Raw genomic sequence first — 18707 nt, 5'->3', positions numbered from 1 at the left:
AATAAATAAATAAAACGTTTGATCATCACAGAGTAAGCTCAACAGATACAAAAACTGGGAGTTAGCTGGGTGTGGTAATGTGTGCCTATAGTCCCAACTATTCAAAAACCCAAAGCAGGAGGACTGTTTGAGCCCAGGAGTTCAAGTTAGCCTGGACAACAAGCAAGACCCCAACTCTTTAAAAAAAAAAAAAAAAAAAGGTGGGGGCAGATCTGAAGTAACAACTCGTAAACTAATTCTTTTAGAAATATTTTTAGGGTCAAGTGCAGTGGCTCACACGTGTAATCCCAGCACTTTGGGAGGCTGAGGCGGGCGGATCATGCGGTCAGGAGTTCAATACCAGCCTGGCCAAGATGTTGAAACCCCATCTCTACTAAAAATACAAAATTAGCTGAGTTCAGTGCACCTATAATCACAGCTACTCAGGAGGCTGAGGCAGGAGAATGACTTGAACCCAAGGGGTGGAGGTTGCAGTGAGCTAAGATTGTGCCACTGCACTCCGGCCTGGGTGACAGAGTGAGACTCCATCTCAAAAAAAAAAAAAAAAAAAAAGGAAATATTTTTAGATTAAAGAAGGAAAAAATTGGTCAGGGATCGTGGCTCATACTTGTAATCCCAGCACTTTGGGAGGCTGAGGCAGGCGGATCATGAGGTCAGGAGTTAGAGACCAGCCTGGCCAACATGGTGAAAGCCCATCTCTACTAAAAATACAAAATTAGCCAGGCATGGTGGTGGGGAGCTGTAATCCCAGCTACTTGGGAGGCTGAGGCAGGAGAATTGCTTAAACCCAGGAGTTGAAGGTTGCAGTGAGTCAAGATCATTGCAGTGAGCCAAGATTGCACCACTGCACTCTAGCCTGGGCGACTCAAAATAAAAAATAAAAATAAAAAAAAGGAAAAAATTTTTCACCCCATTTCTGTGCTTCTGGAATATAAAAAACTGATAGAACCCTAATAAACAATGAAGAAGTAAATTTTTTAAATTAAAAAAGTCTTAGGCTATCCACTAATTTCAGGCTTTCACTAGTTTCAGAAACAAATTTACAAAATTTAGAAATCTTGGTGCACTAAATTTTAAAAAAAAATTCTGGTTCATTTGCCAAGCTACACAACTTTCTGGTTTAGGGGTTCTGTTTGAAAATGATTGGAAACCATTCCAAAACAAAAAAAATGCAAAAGGCCCTTTCACATACCACTATCTTTTCTCCCCATACCTATACTTTTCAAAGGTAAAATAATTTATGAAAATTATTACAAAAGTATAATTTATGTAGTTAGCAAGAAAACCAGCACTAGTGAAAAAATAAATCATTCTGAATTAGCAATATTCTCTTTCCTCCTTCCATCTAATCATTTCTACCAAAAATAAAAAACCTCTTCCATTACTGGAGGTCCATTCAGCACTCTTTCCCTTTAGAACAACAGAAGAAACAAACAGGCAGCTGAGTTTAATCATTGCTGAGGCACTGAATAAAAGAAGCAAAAGTATGTTTTCATTCTAATTATGTTTTAGCCAAAAGACTATTGTACAACCTCTAATTAAAATATGCTTCAAATTGGTCACCATTCCTAACAATCTTCAAATTGTACAGATCTCAAACAATTTAATGAGAATGGAAGATTCACTGTTAATAGCCTATCTGGCCAGACTTATATCTTGGGTGCCTAACTAACGTTTTCTTTTTAATTTTGGCTTGTGTTTGCTTGCCTACAGTCCCTGGAAACCATCCCATTTATTAGTGTTTCCCTTGCTACCTCAGCATTTCTGGTTAATGCACTACAGCAAATCATTTGGAGGGACACCCTGAATGAAGCTCTGCACCATGTACTCTGCAAAAATGCTCAAACCATTATCAAGAATGCTGGAAATGAAAGACAACAGCATGAAATTGAGAAGATAAAAAATTTTATCAGATTGTCTTTTTAAAACAATGACTTCAAAGTAAGAATATACATTGACTAATGCATACAGAAGATTTATTATTAAAACAATATTTATTTCACACCAACTACCTGTCTCAAAAAGTGTGTCCTCTCATATCTACATCTTACTTTTCTTGTGCTTGCCCCATAAAACCATAACACAATTCAAGAACAGTCTTTTTACCATAAAAGGCGCATCTCCTTTTACAAAATAAAGCAGATAGTACCCAAATTTCAGATAATTCCAAACACACAGAAAAGAAACAATGAATTAATGCCAACAGATTTCCACCCACAGCTTGTCTGCACTTGAAAAATCAGAATTTTAGTAACCCAGGCTTTTGTTGCAGCAGCTCAATCCACCATGAGCTCACTGGATTGTGGCAGATGCTGCTCTGCATTTTGAACAAGACATGTTCAACTGTGTAATAAAACATTCTTCTTCTCTGCCTTCTCTCAGGAAGTACAAAGGATTTTCCCAGGAATATGATAAACGAGGACATTCCACACCAAAAAAGGAAACTGCCTTTTTTGAAAGTCAAAACAACATTCCTAGTCTAACTTTAAAAATGACATAATAAATTCCTCTTTCTTGTCCCCCAGAATATTCAGTAAAAAGTCTGTCAGTTAATAGATGTTTAAATATATAGAATAGAGACAGAAACGCCACAAAGCAGTTAAAAATGAATGAACCAGATGCACATGTATCAACTAAATAAGTTTTCTTTTTTTTTTTTTAAGAAACAGAGTCTTGGTCTGTCCCCAGGCTGGAGCGCAATGGCCCAATTATAGCTCATTGTAACCTCAAACTACTGGCCTCAGCAATCCTCCCACCTCAGCCTCCCAAAGTGCTGGGATTACATGTGTGAGCCACTGTGCTAGCCTAATTTTTTTTTTTAAAGTATTAAGAAAAAAAAAAAAAGGACCAGGTATAGTGGCTCATGCCTATAATCAATCCCAGCACTTTGGGAGGCTGAGGCAGGTGGATCACTTGAGGTCAGGAGTTCAAGACTAGCTTGGCCAACATAGCAAAACCCTGTGTCTACTGAAAATACAAAAATTAGCCAGGTGTGGGGGCACACACCTGTAATCCCAGCTACTCAAGAGGCTGAAACAGGAGAATCACTTGAACCCAGGAGGTGGAGGTTGCAGTGAGTCAAGATCATGCCATCACACTCCAGCCTGGGTGACAGAGAGACTCTGTTCAAAAAAAAGATTTGCAGAAGGATACACACAGTGTAATACTTTTTTTTGTTTTTTTTTTTTTTGAGTTGGAGTTTTGCTCTTGTTGCCCAGGCTGGAGTACAATGGCTCAGTCTTGGCTCACTACAACCTCCGCCTTCCAGGTTCAAGTGATTCTCCTGCCTCAGGCTCCCAAGTAGCTGGGATTACAGGCGCCCATCATCATGCCCAGCTAATTTTTATGTTTTCTGTAGAGACGGGGTTTCACCATGTTGGCCAGGCTGGTCTCAAACTCCTGATCTCAGGTGATCCACCAACCTCAGCCTCCCAAAGTGTGAGTTACAGGCGTGAGCCACCATGCCCAGCCAGTGTAATATGTTTTGCATAAGGTTTTAAAACATTCTTATGAAACTATATAAGGGGTGTGTGTGTGTGTGTGTGTGTGTGTGTGTGTGTATATATATCAAAAGGATAAACACACCCATGCGATGGTAAACATCAAATTCAAGAGAATGTTACTTTTGGGAGAGAAGACTAAGGAAGGGGACTTGGGGACAGCAAGTATTATTATAATGTTCAACTTTTCAAGCTAACGAGTATACATTATATTATTCCACTTCTTTTTATACATATGACATACTTCATAATTTAAAAATAATAGATTTCTGTTCTTGTATATCTGATTGAACATAATGTAATTTCCTTATGAAGGACTACCCCACTTCCACCAAAAAAGAAAAAAAAAACCTCAGGTAATAGAATGGCCTTTCCAAGTGAATTCCTTTGAGAACATTCCCATTAGTAGTTTACTTCCGCCTTTTCTTCCACTAGTGCTGTGACTTTCTAATGCTGGCTGTGATGTGACCTTTGGCTCCATAACTCAGGGTCTCAGCTTGTCTCTACTTTTAATCTTACAAAGAATACCCATTTTGGGCAAGAAATCTATTATAGTTTCCTTTCATTTTCCACTTTTTCATGTTAAAGGCTCTAGAAATCATTAAAAAGAAAGCCATTAGTCAGGCAAGGTGGCTCACACCTGAAATGTCAGCACTTTGGGAGGTCGAGGTGGGTGGATCATGAGGTCAGGAGATCGAGATCATCCTGTCTAACACAGTGAAACCCCATCTCTACTAAAAATACAAAAAATTAGCCAGGCGTGGTGGCACGTGCCTGTAGTCCCAACAACTCGAGAGGCTAAGGCAGAAGAATCGCTTGAACCCAGAAGGCGGAGGCTTCAGTGACCTGAGATTGCCCCACTGCACTCCAGCCTGGGTGACAGAGCGAGACTGTCTCAAAAAGAAAAGAAAACTATTATATGTTTAAAGTTCACCCAACTTTGTGGCAATTGGCCACACTAAGAACTTGAATTCATTCTGAGTCAAACACCAATACAGGATGAGTTACTAAAATTAAAGAAAGCACTGACTGGAGTTCAGCTCTCCATTAAGGAAATGAATATTCCAAAATTCTGTAATATATTACACTAAAATTCTGTTTTACTATCTCAACTGTGCTTAGTTAGACAGCATTTTAACATTTAAGTGACAGCTGAAAATAAAAAGAAAACAAGACTTCATTTTCTTTGGGGTTAAAACAAAAAAAATAAAGAAATAAAACCAAACTATTAACATCTATATCTATATCTAGTCAGATATTCACACAAAGTATATCCTAGGGATCCCCCCAAAAGTAAAAAAAACACCAGAAAATCCATTTTTCCTGTCTATTCAGCAGTGTCTAGCACCAGCACTCAAATATCAGGAAAAAGGGGGAAAGAGAGAAACTAACAGATCAAGAGAGACATAAGTTGATATTCTTCTGTTTACAAAAAAAAATGTAATGCCATCAAAAGCAAATGAAAAACTTTCAATCTTCTCATTAGGTTTTTACTACTTCTTCCATTCCACTCAATCTATCTTTAAATACTTCTTTAAAATATTCTGACATCTATATTCTGTTTTGAAATGAAAAATAGGTTTTTATCACACTGGCCACTTGCCACAGTCCTGCTTCATGGCAGCTATCAGAATTCTGGCAGTGCAAAATACAGGATACAGTGGGGGCAGAATGGAAATATAGAAGATTAGTTCCAAAATAAACACTTCCAAAAATCTGTCTTCTTTGGAAATATATATATACAGAAAGAATCTACAGTTGGCAGCACCTCTTTGAAATAGTTCCTTTCTCTCTTCCGCAGTGCCTAGCATGGCCCACACCCACACCAATACATGCCAGGTAGATGTCACTGAATCCATTTCTCAATTTTTTTTTAAGAGACAGGGTATCTCACCCAGGCTGGAGTACAGTGGTGCAAACAAAGCTCACCATGGCCTAGATTCAAGTGATCCTCCTGCCTCACTCTCCCAAAGCACTGGGATTACAAGTGTGAGCCACTGAGACTGGCCTAAATTACTTTAAACATAATAGATCTTTTTCCATTACTACTTTTACTTAGCATTTTAAATAGTCCTGCTTGTTTCAGCACAATCGGAACTGTTTTAAGAGTATTAGCTGCTTCATGAATCAAACAAAAGTCATTCCTTCTTGACATTCCCCTAATTCCCATTACTGTAGTATCTGGGCACAGAGAACAAGATGATCTACAGCTGTGTTACTCACAGGGTTGAAGGATTTAGACAATAGTCTCTAGGACTAGTTAACTCACTGACTCCCATTCAACCAACATAGACTGAGTTTGTGTGTTACTGACACTATACTAGGCTCAGTTCACAGAGCTGGAAGAATTTAAGGGCTACTATACCTACAGACTACTGCAGGCAACTAATCACTTAAGGCTTTCACACTTAGAATTCCTATAGTGTAACTACAAAATAAAACATTTTCTGCTTCAGAGTGGCAAGGTACAGCTCAAAATTAATAAATTACTAGTACAGTCCCATCTTACTTCAACACTCTGACCTTAACTGCTTTCTTCCTTCTCTCTCAACTCTCCAACTCTCTGGGCTTTTCACATCTTCACCTCTTCCTCCACTCCCTTCAGCAATTTGGATTAGAGAAAAGAAAACAAAGGTGAAAGATGAAACTAAAGGCATAATGAACTGTTTAAGGGGAATACAAGGTAAATTGTTCACTAAGATGTCAGAAATAATTATGAAAACTGTCCTAAAGAGGAACTTGAAGGCTGTTTTTCTACATTTCAAGCTCTTGGCCCTTGTGAGAATAAGCAAATAATACCTGGGTTTATGATTTTATACAAGCCACCTAATGAAATAACATAATTATTTGCAAAGTATTATATAAAAATACATGTTTTATAATTTTAAAAGCTCTTTTTGAGCTGAACGTGGTGATACGTGCCTGCAGTCACAGCTACTCAGGAAGCTGAGGCAGGAGGATCACTTTAGCCCAGGAGTTCAAGACCAGTCTGGGCAACATAGTGAGACTCCACCTCAAAAAACTAAATAAAATAAAAAGTAAAAGCCCTTTAGGTTCACCTAATCAAGCATCCTTATTTAACTGACAAAAATACTAAGACCAAAAGGGTTAAGTCACTTGTCCAAGATCAAAAAGCAAGTTAATGGAACAAAGGAACAGACCCAGTTACTATTATACCACTTGGCACCAAATTCTCTTCAATTACTTTTGTTTCGGTGGGAAATACACACACACACACACACACACACACACACACACACACACACACACACACACTCTCTCTCTCACCATAACCACCTCTTCATTTATTTAACTATCTCAGAAAACTAATAATAAAAATATTCTGTGATGGTACAGCAATCCTTGGCTTCCATAAGATTTCAAAAGGGGAGTCGGGCACGATGGCTCGTGCCTGTAACCCCAAACTTTGGGAGGCTGAGGCGAGCAGATCACCTGAGGTCAGGAGTGCAAAACCAGCCTAGCCAACATGGTGAAACCCCATCTCTACTAAAAATGCAAACATTAACCAGGCGTGGCGGTACATGCCTGTAATCCCAGCTACTTGGGAGGCGGAGGCAAGAGAAGCACTAGAAATCAGGAGGCAGAGGTTGCAGTGAGCCGAGACTGCCTCCAGCGTGGGCGGCACAGCACGACCCTGTATCAAGAAAAAAAAAATTTTTTTCAAAAGGCTCACCAACAGCATTACAAATACAATCTCTCTTCTAGTAGAGAAGATACTGTAGTCTGGCCGGGCACAGTGGCTCATACCTGTAATCTCCAGCACTTTGGGAGGCCAAGGTGGGTGGATCACCTGATGCCAGGAGTTTAAGACTAGCCTGGCCAACATGGTAAAACCCCATCTCTACTAAAAATACAAAACTTAGCCGAGCGTGGCAGCGTGCACCCGTAGTCCCAGCTACTCAGGAGGCTGAGGCAGAAGAACTGCTTAAACCCAGGAGGCGGAGGTTGTGGTGAGCTGAGATTGTGTCACACTGCACTCCAGCCTGGGTGACAGGGTAAGACTCTGTCTCCAAAAAAAAAAAGAGAGAGAGAAGATATTATAATGTCTCTAAAAAATTTTGTAGTTATCAAAGAAATAAATACCTATACTTTTGTACTGCAATAACTAGAAGATCAAAGAATGTGTATTATCTAAATAAAGCAATCTAGTAAGATACTTAGTCAATTAAAATGCTAGAACCACTCCAAATAATTTGTTTTCAATTATATATTTTTATAACTTCTGAGTCACCGGAGTAGCAGAGCAGTAGGAATCTCATATATCTACATTTCTAATGTGGAGGGGAAGGCTGCTATAATTTTACTAAGAAAAGGTTTCATGCTTAGTAATGGCTACTTAAGAAAAAAAAAAAAAAAGACCATCATAAAATGCTCAGTAATAGGTCCCCAAAAGGGATAAAAACAAGTTAAGGCCATTAGAAAGCTCTTTATCAACTTATATATTAAAAAATGAAAAATTAAAGAGAATAAAGTCAAAGAAAATTACTCAAAAGTATTCCTCTAATTAACAAACATAAAATTCAGTTATAGCACAAAGCTTCAGAGAAGTATAATAAACAGAATATACCCTTTATTTTATTTATTTTTTTTGAAACAGAGTCTTACTCTGTCGCCCTGGCTGGAGTGCAGTGGCTTAATCTCAGCTCACTGCAACCTCTGCCTCCTGGGTTCAAGCCTCCCGGATTCTCCTGTAGCTGGGATTATAGGCACATACCACCACACCCAGCTAATTTTTGTATTTTTTTAGTAGAGATGGGGTTTCACCACGTTAGCCAGGCTGGTTTCGAACTCCTGACCTCAGGTGATCCACCTACCTCGGCCTCCCAAAGTGCTAGGATTTCAGGCATGAGCCACCATGCCCGGCCTCACATGTTTCCTCTTAAACAAGACCTCTTCTGTGAATCCTTCCTCAGCGCTCACAGGTAGGTCCCAAGTGCTCCCACTGAACATTCTTTAGAAAAAAAAGAAGCACAACCACTTACAGTCTGTTTGTACAGTGTCTCCTGGCCAGACTGTGAACTCTTTTAGAACTACCACAAAGGCATCTCTCTCCCCAATGCCCAGGGCAGTGCCTCACAAAATGTAGGAGTTCCACACATATTTTCTGAATGTCTCCAGGTTACTGAACCTTTCTAAATCTTCACTTTCCATCTGTACAATGGGAATAGTATTTTGCCTGAAGGACTACTGTAGAGTACATTAGAGAATGTTATAAAAGCATCTGGTATAGAAGTAACTCAATAATTACCAGGTTTACTGAGTGGCATGTGTTTTTCCTTTTTTTTTGTTGAGACAGATTCTTACTCCATCACCCAGTGCAGTGGTGTGATCTTGGATCACTGCAACCTCTGCCTCCCAGGTTCCAGTGATTCTCCTGCCTCAGCTTCCCAAGTGGCTGAGATTATAGGCACCCACCACCACGCCTGGCTAATGTATTTTGTATTTTTAATAAAGATGGGGTTTCACCATGTTGGCTAGCTGGTCTCGAACTCCTGACCTCAGGTGATTCACCCACTTTAGCCTCCCAAAATGTTGGGATTACAGGCGTGAGCTACAGCGCCTGGCTGGATGGGACGTTTTAGAAAACCAAACTAAGTTAGCAGTATTTCCAAGAGGCAAACACCTTAGACCGCTAACAGCTAACACCTGAGGAAGGGTGAGGAAAGACATTTAAGAAATGTAGTCAGTGGGAGGGATGTCAAGATCTCTTGAAGGAAAACTGCAGTAGATGCTTGAGGAGGAACATGCTAAAGGAGCAAAAATGAAAAGGAAGGACACTGACACCCAGAACAGTACAGTTTTCATTCTAACCAGACTTATGCTTAAATACAAAACATCTGTCCTGTCTTTTGGTGCATCCCTAGCCCTAAACCAGTTTATTTATTTATTTATTTTTTTTTTTTTTTTGAGGCGGAGTTTCGCTCTTGTTACCCAGGCTGGAGTGCAATGGCGCGATCTCGGCTCACCACAACCTCCGCCTCCTGGGTTCAGGCAATTCTCCTGCCTCAGTCTCCTGAGTAGCTGGGATTACAGGCACGCGCCACCATGCCCAGCTAATTTTTTGTATTAGTAGAGACGGGGTTTCACCATGTTGACCAGGATGGTCTCGATCTCTTGACCTCGTGATCCACCCTCCTCGGCCTCCCAAAGTGCTGGGATTACAGGCTTGAGCCACCGCGCCCGGCCCTAAACCAGTTTATGACACTTTATGTAACTGGGATAATACCTCTCCTAGGGTTATGGTAAAAATTAAATGAAGTAACAATCCCCTCAGGTCTTAGACAGTTTCTTCTAAATCTATTCCTCTATCTATAGAAGCCAGGTGGTTCAAGCTAACCTATATGCTCTCTTATTATTTGACAATTTATCAGTCATACTAACTTTCTCTGAACTAAAGTTTAAAGGAGATATTAATACAGTGCTCTTAAACATCCTGTAACATTACTTACTATAGAAAAGAGGTACAGGCCAGCATGGTGGCTCACTCCTGTAATCCCAGCACTTTGGGAGGCCAAGGCAGGTGGATCACCTGAGGTTGGGAGTTTGAGACCAGCCTGACTAACATGGAGAAACCCCATCTCTACTAAAAATATAAAATTAGCCGGGCATGGTGGTGCATGCCTATAATCCCAGCTACTTGGGAGGCTGAGGCAGGAGAATCGCTTGAACCCAGGAGGCAGAGGTTGCAGTGAGCCAAGATCGTGCCACTGCACTCCAGCCTGGGCAACCAGAGCAAAATTCCGTCTCAAATAAAAAAGGAAAGAAGGAAAAGAAAAGAGGTACAAAGTAGATCCACCTCAGAAGGCAAAAAAGAAATTTAAATGATATTGACACCTATAAGGCAGTACAGTTCAGAACTGTACATTTCTGTCTTCTACAGTCTCAAACACCTAACGGACTCCTCAGCAATTTTCTGATGATGACTACAAACACTCTCCAAACAATAAAGTGGGTAATAGCAAAAAAAAAAAAAAAACCCATAAAAACTAAAAACTTTAGGAACAAAGTATAAAAATTAACACCCACTCTTCTGGATTAGTAAATATTATTAATGTCATTAAAGAACCTTTGGAAAAGGTTCATACCTTTGAAATGTCAAAATGCAATTTCATATCATCCAATTATTCCATAACGGCATTAGAATAAAGTTCAGCTTGCCAGGTGCAGGGGCTCACGCACTTTGGGAGGCCGAGGTGGGCAGATCATAAGGTCAAGAGATCGAGACTATCCTGGCCAACATGGTGAAACCCCGTCTCTACTAAAAAATACAAAAATTAACTGGGTGTGGTGGGGCGCACCTGTAGTTCCAGCTACTTGGGAGGCTGAGGCAGAAGCATTGCTTGAACCTGGGTGGCGGAGGTTGCAGTAAGCCAAGCTTGTGCCACTGCACTCCAACCTGGCGCCTGGCGACAGAGCAAGACTCTGTCTCAAAAAAAAAAAAAGTTCAGCTTTAGCATGCTTTAGACCCAATTGATGATATAATTTATGAAGTTATATTTTTATCAATATAAAAGATTCAAGTGTGTACACAGTTTATGGGCCAATAATTCACTAAACTTATAAAAATTAATTTGCTTGAAGTAAACTTTCATTTTTACACAGGCTATCTAACTGTAAGCATTTAACAGACTGCAATAAAATAAATAAATGCATTGTTTCCCTTTTGTGTTCAACCTACAGAGAAGAGGTTTTTTTAACAGATATTATCAAGTTTAATCTAAATCAAAGAGTAATTAATCGAGACTGTTTTTGAGGTAAGGTACTTTAAGAATTTGAGGTTAGGTACTTTAAGAATAAAAGGTAATCTTGACCTTAATCACAGGAAAACAAACAGTAATTTTTAAGAAAATCTACAGGGATACAAACAAAGCTAAAATATAAGAAGAAATAAAAACCTCCTAGCAGCTGATAGCAAATTATTTTTTGTTTTAGGGCTACCTAGGGTTTGAAGTTGAAATGAAGGACTGGCCATGATCATATACGATAGCACTTCATTGATAACATCATCTGAATGATTTCCTACCAATGTATTGCCTTCGACTCACATCACTCTTAATACTGTATTTTCTATTTAGATTTCATGTTTGAAAAAGGTTACATGAAGCATAAAAAAGAGCCACTTGGACTTAAAAAATTCAGATAATCAGAATTTTAAGAAATCCAAGTTCGTTCATTCAGATATTTTATGAGTTATAAAATAAGCAAGATTTTGTGCTGGATATGGTAGCTCATGCCTGTAATCCCAGAACTTTGGGAGGCTAAAGTGAGAAGATCTATTGAAACCAGGAGTTAAGAAACCAGCCTGGGAAACATAGCAAGACCCTGTTTCTACAAAAAAAAAAAAAAAAATTATTTTAATTAGCTAGGCATAGTGTGACACATGCCTATATACCCAGTTACTCAGGAGGCTGCAGTGAGAGGACTGCTTAAGCCCAGGAATTGAGGGCTGCAGCAAGCTATGACTGCACCACTGCACTGTACCCTGGGCAAGAGAACAAGACTGTCTCTAAAAATAAGAATAAAAAATAAAAAGAATGGTTACTTCTTTAAAAATAGAAGAAATTGGCCGGGCGCAGTGGCTCATACCTGTAATCCCAGCACTTTGGGAGGCCGAGGTGGGCAGATCAAGAGGTCAGGAGTTCGAGACCAGCTTAACCACCATGGTGAAACCCTGTCTTTACTAAAAATACAAAAATTAGCCAGGTGTGGTGGCAGGCGCCTGTAATCTCAGCTACTCAAGAGGCTGAGGCAGGAGAATCACTTGAACGTGGGAGGCAGAGGCTGCAGTGAGCCGAGATTGTGCCACTGCACTCCAGCCTGTGTGACAGTGAGATTCCATCTCAAAAAAAAAATAGGGCCAGGTGCAGTGGCTCACACCTGTAATCCCAGCACTTTGGGAGACCAAGGCAGGTGGATCACAAGGTCAGGAGTTCAAGAATAGCCTGGCCAATATGGTGAAACCCTGTCTCTACTAAAAATACAAAAAAATTAGCTGGACCTGGTGCCAGGCACCTGTAATCCCAGCTACTCGGGAGGCTGAAGCAGAGAATTGCTTGAACCCAGCCAGTGGAGGATGCAGTGAGCCGAGATCGCGCCAGGGCACTCCAACCTGGGTGAAAGAACAAGACTCCATCTCAAAAAAAAAAAGAAAAAATAGAAGAAGTCTGGCCCGGGTGTGTTGACTCACGCCTGTAATCTCAGCACTTTGGGAGGCCGAGGCGGGCAGATTACCTGAGGCCAGGAGTTTGAGACCAGTCTGGCCAACATGGCGAAATCCCGTCTCTACTAAAAATACAAAAATTAGCTGGGCATGGTGGTGCGTACCTGTAATCCCAGGCTACTTGGGAGGCTGAGACAGGAAAATCGCTTGGAGACAGGAGAATCACTGGAACCCAGGAGGCGGAGGTTACAGTGAGCCGAGATCACACCACTGCACTCCAGCCTGGGCAACAGAGCAAGACTTGATCTAAAAAATAAATAAATAAATAGAGGAAGTCTGTTCTAAACATATTTATCCATAACTCTCAAAATCTTAATATAGAATAAACCAACAAATGTGGAATCTGATTCAAACATACAATAATCTGGGTAATTACTGTACTTTTGCTGGCTATTGTCAGAAAGCTAGTGACCACTGCTGAGCTAATCCAATGGTACCAACTCTTTCCATCACTCCACCATAAAGAGTATTAATGTACAACCAAAGACAACACCGGCAATACTAAGCTTAAAGCAATTCGCCAGATGTGGCTACCTAAGCGAGGCTATAAAGCAAGCCAAACTGGGGGCAGGGAGACAGGGAGAGAAAAAGGGCATATCTTTCCCCTAGCAAGCAGAAAAAGGGGTGACTAGTTAATTAACGCTTGTCTGAGTGTCACCTATGTAGCCAGCATTGTGCTGGAGTCTATGAGATACAAAGGTAATAAGATATGCATCGTTGCTTTATCTCCCCAGTAAGATTAGGTGCCCACAAATAAAACATTTAGAAAACATGTCTGTGTCAATCCGTGTCCTGAAGATAATAAATCAATTCAGAGAGGACAGAATAAACAATAGAAAAGGGTTAAGAACCAGGAATTATGCAAATCGAGATTCAAACTAGGAATCTTTTTTTTCTCTACACATTTAGAAAAACTTTTCTAGTAATAAACTATAGAAATTATCCCTGATGGCCAGGCATGGTGGCTTATGCCTGTAATCACAGCACTTTGGGAGGCCGAGGCAGGTGAATCACCAGATCCGGAGTTCAAGACCAGCCTGGCCAAGATGGTGAAACCCCATCTCTACTAAAAATACAAAAACTAGCCGGGCGTGGTGGCAGGCACCTGCAATCCCAGCTACTCAGGAGGCTCAGGCAGAGAATTGTTTGAACTCACGAGGCAGAGGTTTCAGTGAGCCGAGATCATGTCACACTGGGTGACAGAGCCAGACTCTGTCTCAAAGAAAAAAGAAAAAAAAAAAAATTATCCCTGAAAGTCTAGGAATTTTAGGCCAGATCTTCACACTAGGAATTCTTGAATCCATCTCCATTTAAAGGAATTTTAGGCCAGATGTAGTAGATTACGCCTATAATAATAGAACTTTAGGAGGATGAGTCAAGGAGTTTGAGACCGGTCTGGTAGAAAAACCCTGTTTTTACCAAAAAAAAAAAAAAAAAAAAAAAAAAAAAAAAAAAAATTTTTGTTTTAATTAGCTGGGCATGGTGGAGCATGCTACTTAGGAGGCTGAGGTGGGAGGATAGCTTGAGCCCAGGAGTTGGAGATTGCAGTGAGCTGTGATAGTATCAATGAACTCCAGCCTGGGTCACAAAGTGAGACCTTCTATCAAAAAAAAAAAAAAAAAAAAATGTAAAGGAATTTTAATCCTTGGTCTGTTCGTAATCACAAGCATAACAAGTCACTTTCCTCAGTTTATAATGTTTGTTTCCTCATGTGTAAAGCAAGAATGTTAGCTTCAAAAGGAGTTGTGCATCACAGTCTGTAAGCTGAAATGGACCTTAGAGGCTAGAGGTGATAAAGGCTGAAATTCAGCTACAAAAAATCCATAAAGGTTTAGTATGGATGTATGGGACAGTGCAGAGACTGGTTTAAGTAAACAGTATTAGGGCTGGGATGAATCTGGCATAAGAGTGGTCCAGACCATGAGGAACTCAATTAAAGCTTTAGGACCTGCCTCTGTGTCAGGAAATGTAACCTGTTAAAATTTTCAGGTCAAGCTGAAACAGTATCATTGCCAAAGAACTGTGACGTGTAAAGTAGAGCAAGTCAGCCACAAACTATAACAGGACAATGACAGACTTAAGTAAAAGATGTAGTAATTCATCATAGCCGTTAACTGCTAGAAAATGCCAACAGTGAGGCTGTCATAATCAGAGATGAGACAGTTTGTTTTAGCAATGGAATTACACAGCTTACAATGAAAGGCAGTTCCTCTTCAAAGAATCATCCTTAAAAATAGCAGCCACTTTCACTAACCATACAGAAAAGCATGCAACAAACAATTTATGTAAGTTTTGGTTACAGTCACAAGCTGGAGAGAAGGGAAAAAAATTACACTAGATGGTGCTAAAAATATTGAATAAGCCCCTGCACCTTTACTCTTATTTACTCAGTTGAATGATGTACTAATGGGGCAGGGGGAGGGGATAAACTATGTTTATAACTTCATAATTGCACTTATCAACTAGCTGAACTACTGTATTGCTTTGGACTCACTCTTGAAACTTGGAAAAGATGAATTTCTCATACAAAAAAGTAAGCAGTGCTGTAACTGGTTATGCCCCTCTGGTTGTAATTTACCATACCTACTACAGTAGAACAAAAGTGGCATAAACTGGACTTGTGATCCAGTCCAATGCAGACTGCCATCTGCTGCACATACACAGGATGTCTCCCAAGCAAGATTCAGAGTCAACCTTGGTGTCTCTCAGGGACCTTTATCAGAACATCTATTCTTTCTGGCAAGTTGTTTGTTCACCTAATACATGTACTCAAATCAACACCTACTTACAGGAGAATTCCCATTCATGGGGTTTTCAAATAAATACCAATACTTTCCTAACAGACAACAGTAAATTTTATATAAAGGATGAAAGAGACGTAAAGGAGCATTTGCACTTTACAATAAAAATAACACACTAAGGGGTGAGAATATCTCAGATGGGTGGGAGTCCTAAAACTGTTATGTATTAGCTAATGTAACCTTGGCCAAATCTCTCTCTTTTCTGGGCCTCAATACCTTTTAAATGAAATGTCTTGTAAGGAATCACAGACTATCATATGGAAACAGCTGTATACATGATGGCTTCAGAAGATTGTAGAAAAATAAAAAATCTGTTTATATATTTTAAATAATCAAGTTCAACTTTTTTCAAAATCTTACCATTCTAAATTCATTTACAAGTCACCATTCCTGTAACATTCCTGCCCTTCAGAAATAACTCTGTTTTAATTGTGCTTTCAGTTACAAATTCAGCACTTCACTTTTCCTAGAATAGCACAGAGAACACTTTCATGAAGTATACCCACAAGGGAGACACTCACAGCCTGACAAACTTGTATTGTGGAAAATATACAAGGCACAAATTTTTTAAAATGCTCAATGACTATCACACCCAAACAATCTTAAAAACTGTGAAAAGTCAGAAGATGTCTTATCAAAATACAGACTTAAGGACCACTTGGGAAGTCTTTAAATAGTTGGAGGAAAAGAGGAATGCAATCAAAATTTGGGGTGGCCTTATGTTTTTAAGAGAACACAACACGTAACTGGAGGCTATAAAACATGTAAATTAAATTGAACTGTGGAAAAGCTCGGCTCTCACCCAAAAGCTTCATCAAAGCAATATGCCAGTATACCAAATAAGAATGAGGGTAGGGTCCACACCTATGACTAATAAGAACAATACAACTTTGCTTTTGCAGAGCATTAGGTGTTTTCATAGCTCTTTCAGACACTTGATTTTGATGTTGTCATTGCCTTTGGAGTATGCTCTCTGAAGAGCTCCAGTTGTTTCCTCTTATGAGCTATGATCAGAACAAGGCAGGTGATGTGTTTATTGAGGGTTGAAGGTACTATTGTAGTTTCTCCTATCAGGCTGTTTGCAGTGATCTTCTAATGACCACACTATACAACTTAGCTCCAGGAAATAAAAACTACATTTTTCTTCCCTCAGAGCTGGCCAGAGACCAACACATACAGGTCTAGAGAGTCCAAGGGAAGGAAACCTCCTGACTTGTTAGGTCAAGAACTCCATGCCAAATTCATCTCTTGGAGTTGAAAAATGAAATCTTTCTCACACTCTGTCTCTCTCTCACACACACACACTCACCTAAGAGTATTCAAACAGAAATACTCTTTCTCTGCCAGCCAATGAAACCCAGCAACAACTGGTTAATACAACCACCACATCTCTGCCTCTGTCAACAACTTGTCATATTTGCTTCTCCTGTGCCTGCTGCCCACCCTTCCCGCCTCAGGCACGCGTGAACACGCTTATACAGCAGCCCTCAAAAGGACCCCCGAAAGCACCTTTAAGGACCCGAGAGGATGGAGCTTGCCTCCTGAAGCAATGCAGCATCCATCTCGAGGGAGCTGGTTCCCCATCCATGCACACACACACACACACACACACACAGAGGAAGTCACAGAGGGGGATAAAGTTTGATTTTCCTTCTTGCCCGTCCCCTCCGGGCCGACAGAGGATGAGGGGCGGCCCCGCCGGGGTCCTGGGCTGCTCTCCCCGGCAGCTCCCAGCAGCATGGCACTGCCACGCTCCTGGCAAACACAAGGCAGCCGCGGCAACTCAGGACTCCCCAGCCCGCCCGGAGGAGGAGGGAAAGGGGACAACTTGCACCGGGCTCCGTTCGGGAGACTTGGGGCAGGGCAGTTAAGAACGAAGAAGGGAGGGACCGAGATTGGGGGCGGGTCGGGGAGAGGTTCAAGTCCCTTGCCTTCCCCGCCCTGGTGTCCCCAGTCCTGCGGGAACATCCCCGCCGTCGCCCCTCCTCCTCCTCTCGGCTTCCTCCCGCCCGCCCTCCCTTCCTGGTCGCCGCCGCAGGCGCCTGAAGGGCACGGCGGCTCCCCGGTGCCCGGCAACCTCGGGAGCGGCCGGGAGTTGAGGTAACTCGCCTGCCGCCCCGGCGGCCTGCCCGCCGGCGGCTCCCACACGCCAGCGCCGCCCCGCCCTCCCCGGAGCCTCCGGGCGCGCTTGCTCACCGTCCGGTGGTGCTGCTGCTGCCGGTGGCAGCTGATGCCCAGCCCGGGGAAGCAGCCGGCAGTCAGCGCCCCGCAGCCGCCGGCGCCCCCGCCGCCGCCCCGAGAGGAGAGGAGCAGCAGGAGCGATCTACCTGCGGCGGCCGCCATCTCTCAACTGGAAACGGCGCCGACCCAGGCAGCGCAGCGGACGGCCGGGGCGGAGCTAAAACCCGCCACTCATCGACGCCGAGCCAACTGCCGCCCTTGACTGAGCTGATGAGGCGGGGCTTCCTGCAAGGCCCAATCGACAGGCGGGAGAACCACATTGGAAGCTGCCTGTCACTTCCAGAGTTACCTATAGTGGGACATAGTCAATTACGAGCAAATTCTAGGGAACCGGTAATTGGCACCCAAGCCCGTGAAAATAACAGCAATAGAGATGGCATGTTCAGTTAGGCTAATCTTGACCAACAATAGAGCTATGATAAGGGTAACGGGGGAAATAGATATTTGTGAAAAGCTTTGTTCTCAGTTCTAAGTGAGTGTTCTAAGTTGGCAAAATAGGCACCAAATTAGTAACCATTAACTGTGTATGCTGTAACTCTCGACTACGCCGCCAGAGTTATCATTCATAACTGATAATATTTAGATATGCTGAAATTAACTCTACATCATGAAGTGATCTAATGACTGATGTATAGCAAAATATAGGAGGGGTAGAACGATTACAATATCAAAGTTTCAGAATGAGTACATACCATCAGAGTGAATTAACAGACCTGTATACATCTCAAATACTCAATTCATTTTTACAGCACCTTTATACTGATATTCTTACACTCTCCAGAAACAGCTCTATTTTACCACGTTTGACCTTGTGTGCATTTATAGAAACAGAACACGTTAATAATGTAATTCAAAAATCATGTAAAAGGCTATTTTAATGAAGTCTCATAATTTTGCCAAAATAGCTATCAGAAAACACTTTGG

General features: G+C 41.4%; 1 protein-coding gene across 1 annotated transcript in view; it reads right to left on the bottom strand.

Moving 5' to 3' along the window:
- The window catches only part of MCU (mitochondrial calcium uniporter), a 225406-nt gene extending 207512 nt beyond the window's left edge, over window positions 1-17894 (bottom strand). Inside the window, exon 1 of the mRNA XM_012460258.2 lies at window positions 17739-17894. Within this exon, the coding sequence (XP_012315681.1) occupies window positions 17739-17885 (147 nt within the window). The 5' untranslated portion in view covers window positions 17886-17894. The remainder of the gene's footprint in view (window positions 1-17738) is intronic.
- Between the last annotated feature and the right edge of the window lie 813 nt (window positions 17895-18707).

The sequence above is a fragment of the Aotus nancymaae genome, unplaced genomic scaffold (assembly GCF_030222135.1).
Source record: "Aotus nancymaae isolate 86718 unplaced genomic scaffold, 86718_ANA_hifiasm-v0.15.2.pri h1tg000010l, whole genome shotgun sequence".
NCBI lineage: Eukaryota > Metazoa > Chordata > Mammalia > Primates > Aotidae > Aotus > Aotus nancymaae.
This window is presented reverse-complemented; position numbering and strand designations above follow the sequence as displayed.